Here is a 4,965-nt window from a genome sequence, read left to right on the forward strand (position 1 = left end):
TTCTTCCTGGATGCAGCAACATCACAATGAGAGAAAGCCTGGTATCACCTCTACTTGTGCTAGGTGAAGTAGTATTTCTCATCAGAAAAATATCAAAAAGAGGGAGGCTTTTGAGAATTTAGCCAATGGCATTTTACTTCAACGCAAAATTGACACTGCATTTCTACAACTTCTTATGAAGTAGTAAACAGAACCATTTACCGGAGAAGGTCTTTACAACAGGAGCTACTACATTGGTTAACACCTTAACAACATATTTACTGGTACCTTGGGTCTGTTTTGATAAGGCATAAACAATTCTCCATTATTATACAATATTACAGCTTTTTCAGACAACTTAAGAGTTCTTCCTTATCCATGTGGTATCCACTCTTCTTCCATTCTTCCCTCAACTGCTGTAAAGCTGTTCCAATTTCTTTCCCAGAAGAAACTCCCATTTTTCTTAAATCGTGGCCACTGACAGGAAAGGAGGGAATAGTCCATTGCTGTATTTCTCTTAAAAGATCTTCTTCTCCTTGGTATTTTAGAAGCTCACAGATCCTGGAATTTGTATTAGCTTCCCTAGACTAAAAGAAAATAGGAAGATTCACTATGAAACAGTAGAAAACAGACCTGAGAATTTGTGCTCAGCACTCGGTATTCCCACACCACCTTATGAAGATTAACTGGGCAACGAGTTTGAACTATGAAAGTCAGGGTAGCTTCTGCCTCGTCAGTTTAGAGACCTGCACTAACTTGGAAGCCTGAAGGGATCCTTGGAGACTTCTTGAATTCCAGGTAACAAGTGTAGCCATTTTCCTCAGCCTACAATTGGAGGGGAACAATTACCTTCCTCTGAGGGAGAGACCTTACTGGAGATCGATATCTCTCACCTTCGGTCTCGAGCACTGCAATAAAAGCGCAGAACTTCACTTAAAAACCACTTGAGCTCTGCCCTGGCAGAGCGTTGCAGTTGCCTACGAGCAGTTTTCACAGCCAGCACACACGGCTGCACCCGAGACTGCGCCGCTTCCTCTGCGCTCTTCGAGGCCTGAGATTCCACATAAAGAGCCGCAGTCTCTAGTGAACTAGCTGCTGCCTCAGCCTCATGTTTTCATGCAGGAGCTGGGACACCACAGCAAACTCTCTATCCCAAGGTGTTTTCAGGAAACTTCAATTTCAGAAGATTGAGTTCAGCCTAACTGAAGGAAAAGTAGGCTTTCAAATCCAGTCAGAAAGTTGCTCTGGAATGCAAGGTTCTCAGAACTGCATATGTTTTACACTGAAAAAGCAAGCCGCAGCATGTGTAATGATACTGTTATTTTTTGGCCCCTTTTTCAAAGTAAAGCAAAATTAAGATCCATTACAAATGTAGTTAGCTGCAACTGGTACCATTAATACAGAAAGATGTTCCAGTTCCTATAACAACACTACACTGGGAGCAGTGGTTAATACTTGTCAACAACACTTCACAGCCTTCTGATAAAAATACCATGGTCTTTAGAGATCATGGGTACAACACAAACACATGGGTGCACCCATAAACAAGCCTGCCAATGAAACATCTCTTGAAGGCTCTTTCCTGCCACTAGACATTTTCTTTGGTAATCTGTAAAAGTGCACATTCTTGGTTTACTGTAAGGAACATAGCACAGTGATATGAAATACACTCACATCCATTATGAAGTCCTGATATGGCTTAAGTGGTTCCGGACCCACAGCTTTGGTTAAGTCTTGCCGGTGCTTCACTAGAAAAAGGCCATGGTTCTTCTCCTCTTTTGAGATTTTCAGTCTCAAATCAAGATTGAGGATATCATCCTTTGTCTTTAGCAGTGATGTCAGAACTGTCATTGGTTTTGGACACAGATTTTCAACATTTTTCGCAACTCTGTCAAATTCCTCTAAATTGCCATTAAGTGGTAGTCCTAAACACACAAACATTAAAAACAAAAACACAGCATTACTAATAAGCACAGAAGTTAACAAAAGAAATAACTATTTTATTTACTGGGTGAAACAGACAAGCTTTTATCTTAGCTTGCAATGCTGTAGTTCTGTTTGATTTCCTACTCTTTGTTTCATATATAATCTTCATTTCACTTTACCTATATATTGGGCAACATCAAGCTCATACATAAGTCGAACCAAATGATTTACATGGTTTCCAAGAAGAATTTTCTTCAGTTCCACCCAAATTCTTTCTCCTGATATTCCAGCTAAACCTTTCGCATTTTCTTTAATTGCTTGCAGTGTGCTGGATTCATGATCACCAGGTTTTTCTGCAATTCTTCCATAAAACCTGCCCAAATAAATGCTTTATGTTACTGTTCAGAACAATTATTGCACCTATTGCTGCTTTCCAGAGGGTGACTATTCAGGACAGTGTTAAATGTCCTCACTTAAAATACTAGTGGAAATTTTAAAATATATGAGAAAAGGTCTGTGGCAGAGGAAAAAAAAGCTTTTTTAAAAAAAAACAAGAAATAATACAGATGTAGCATTTGTAAAATCTCTTTGGACGCTTCTGAAAATTAAGTACCAAAATGCTTTTTCAGCAACTAAATATTTTGAAGCATAACACACTATTTCACCTTTCAATAACTATACAACGTTCTTGTCTTCCGACAAGAAAAAGTCAAGTAACGCATGTTTTCAGCATATTCCTGAGGAAAAAGCATTATCTGAATTTCAATTCTATCATCTCTATGAAAGTACTTTCCTGTCCAATCTTTACCTAGAAAAGGCAAAGCCTAGTACCTGAAATATCTTAGGATTCGTAAATAGTCTTCCTGTATTCTCTCACTTGCCTGTCCTACGAATCTAATTTTTTTGTTTTTTAAGTCTTCATATCCATTAAAAAAATCATACAGCATTCCATCCAAACCTAGAAAAAGAAAAAAGAAAACCAGATTAATATAAACTTACATGTCTATATAAGATATTTGAAGGTTAGTTAATAGCAAGCCAAACGAACATGTCTCACAAAATTCAATGCAAGGCCTGGATCTAATTTGTCAGATCTTCCCTCATACCTGTACAGACCTTTCAACAAACAGCAATAAAAAAGAAAATAAAGTGGAAACGGACTGAGATAATCTATTGGCCGAACTTGAAAAATAGTGCTTCATATAAAATTTATTTTTGAAATCATTTACCTAAAAACATGGAATTGACAGTGAGATCTCTCCTTTTCGCATCCTTTTCCCAGTCAGTGGTGAATTCAACCTCTGCATGTCGTCCATCGGTGACAACATCTATTCTAAGAGTAGTTATTTCAAAATTCTGTTCATGGAGCTGCAAATTCCACAGATAGTTATTACAACAAAATAATCAACATACATGAAAACCAACACAGGATTGAAAGAATACCTAATTTTTACATTTATAGGACTTGAACATTAATTATGTGTTTATTTTCACACGGCACAAAAAAATCAAGAATATCATTACCTGAAAATATTTTTTGCATTATTAATATTCTAGAAAGTCTGCAGAAGTCTTCCTTCAGACGATGGAATAAGAGGCAAAACAGAGGAATCAAGACATGGGAATTCAGGAGTAAGAACAGGAAACACTACGATCAACTTCCCCACTTTACATGAAGATAGAAGCACCCTATATTACCTTTTCTAACAAGGTTAAGCAGCATAAAAAGGCCATACAGAGGTATGCTGCATCTTTGAACTATACAAACAACAAAGTAATCGGAAAGCATGATACACTTTAAAAGAAGGTCTTGTTTAAACTGCTGGTGTGATTTTTTGAGGAAGAACAAGCATGCGACCAGTTTTTTAGGGGGTGTACCCTGTGTTCACAGCCACATGGAGCAATCGGACAGACAAGATCCCAGTCAAACCATAGACCAACCCGAGCAGTAATGGTTCCGTGTTTCTCTCCTTTATTATTTATCAGACGAACACCTGCAGACGTGAACATCTCCTTCATCTCTGCTGGTGTGGCAGTAGTTGCAAAATCCACATCTTCTGGTTTTATCCCGCTAAGCAAATCCCTCACGGCACCTCCCGCAATCCTCAGCTCATAGTTCTTCTTCTCAAACAGTTCTGTGAAGGAAATTCATAAAACACCTTCTGAAATCAAAACATGGCAGAATATGCTGTCGACCATAACAGGTTAAGTTCATACAGGTCCTATACATATCATGGTATGCAGTAAGTGGAAAAATGTAGGTGTCTCAGAGCTTCATGGACACAGACCTGGTCCACATCTCCCAAAGGAAAACTGTTTCTCCGACACTAATTCACCTTCCCGATAGCAAAAAATGTGTATGTTTAGGGTAACTGGGCACTGGGTGGCTGGGGTAGTGGAGCATTCCCAGGAGCTAGCAACACGCCAAGGAGTTTACTGGTGCCAGGCCGCGTTTGTGCTGACAGCATCAGAAAACAAACGAACAAAAACCCTGTAAACTTAATTTACGGGGGAGCAGAGGTTTAACACAGAGGGAGACCCACCATTTTTAGGTCACTACTTTAAGGCAACAGGGAGTAAAACCCCCGCCCCCGCACGACAGCCTCGCCCGGGGCTCCCCTCATGCGCCCAACGGCCGCAACGGCCGCCCGCCCCGCGCGCCCAACGGCCGCAACGGCCGCTCACCCGCCACGCCCCGCAGCCCCGGCGTGAAGAGCGCCTGGAACTGAGGCGACTCCAGCTTCATGGCGCCGCGCGCGCGTTGCTGCCGCTGCCGGCGCGGGAGGTGCCGCAGCAGGACCGGGAACCGCAGCCGCCCCGCGCCGCGCACGAGGGGCGCCCCGGCCCACATCGGGGAGGCGGCGGCGCCCGGCGGCCTGCGCGGCGGCGCCCGCCGATGAGCTCACGGCGCTCCGCCCCGGCGCGGAGGAGGAGCGGCAGGCCCGGCCGGCCCCCATGGCCGCCCCGGGGTGCGCCCGCGCCGCCGGGGCCGCGGAGCTGCGGACGGGGCATTTAAAAACTGCAGGAAGAGCTGGTTCCGGCTCGAATCAAAGAACTAGG

At 42.7% G+C, this 4,965-nt stretch overlaps 1 protein-coding gene across 1 annotated transcript; it reads right to left on the minus strand.

The window, feature by feature from the left end:
- Positions 1-233: 233 nt before the first annotated feature.
- TRNT1 (tRNA nucleotidyl transferase 1) lies at positions 234-4,756 on the minus strand. The gene is made up of 7 exons (XM_088532067.1): positions 4,591-4,756; positions 3,847-4,040; positions 3,135-3,273; positions 2,737-2,863; positions 2,085-2,278; positions 1,654-1,904; positions 234-566 (listed from the first exon to the last, which is right to left on the minus strand). Exons 1-7 carry the CDS (start codon positions 4,754-4,756, stop codon positions 318-320), a joined length of 1,320 nt encoding a protein of 439 aa, XP_088388193.1. The 3' UTR covers positions 234-317.
- Positions 4,757-4,965: the final 209 nt, after the last annotated feature.

Source organism: Tinamus guttatus, unplaced genomic scaffold, assembly GCF_059628265.1.
Source record: "Tinamus guttatus ecotype Peru unplaced genomic scaffold, ASM5962826v1 Tinamus_guttatus_pri_ptg000451l, whole genome shotgun sequence".
In the NCBI taxonomy this organism is placed as follows: Eukaryota; Metazoa; Chordata; class Aves; order Tinamiformes; family Tinamidae; genus Tinamus; species Tinamus guttatus.

What these genes read in the sequence shown, in the direction of transcription:
- TRNT1 (XM_088532067.1), bottom strand. Translation starts at nt 4,756, where the DNA reads ATGTGGGCCGGGGCGCCCCTCGTGCGCGGCGCGGGGCGGCTGCGGTTC. An exon ending in ACGGAACCATTACTGCTCGG is followed by an intron (nt 3,274 to 3,846) that starts GTTGGTCTATGG and finishes TGGAATTTGCAG; the next exon opens with CTCCATGAACAGAATTTTGA. An exon ending in TGATGTTGCCCAATATATAG is followed by an intron (nt 1,905 to 2,084) that starts GTAAAGTGAAAT and finishes TTGTGTGTTTAG; the next exon opens with GACTACCACTTAATGGCAAT.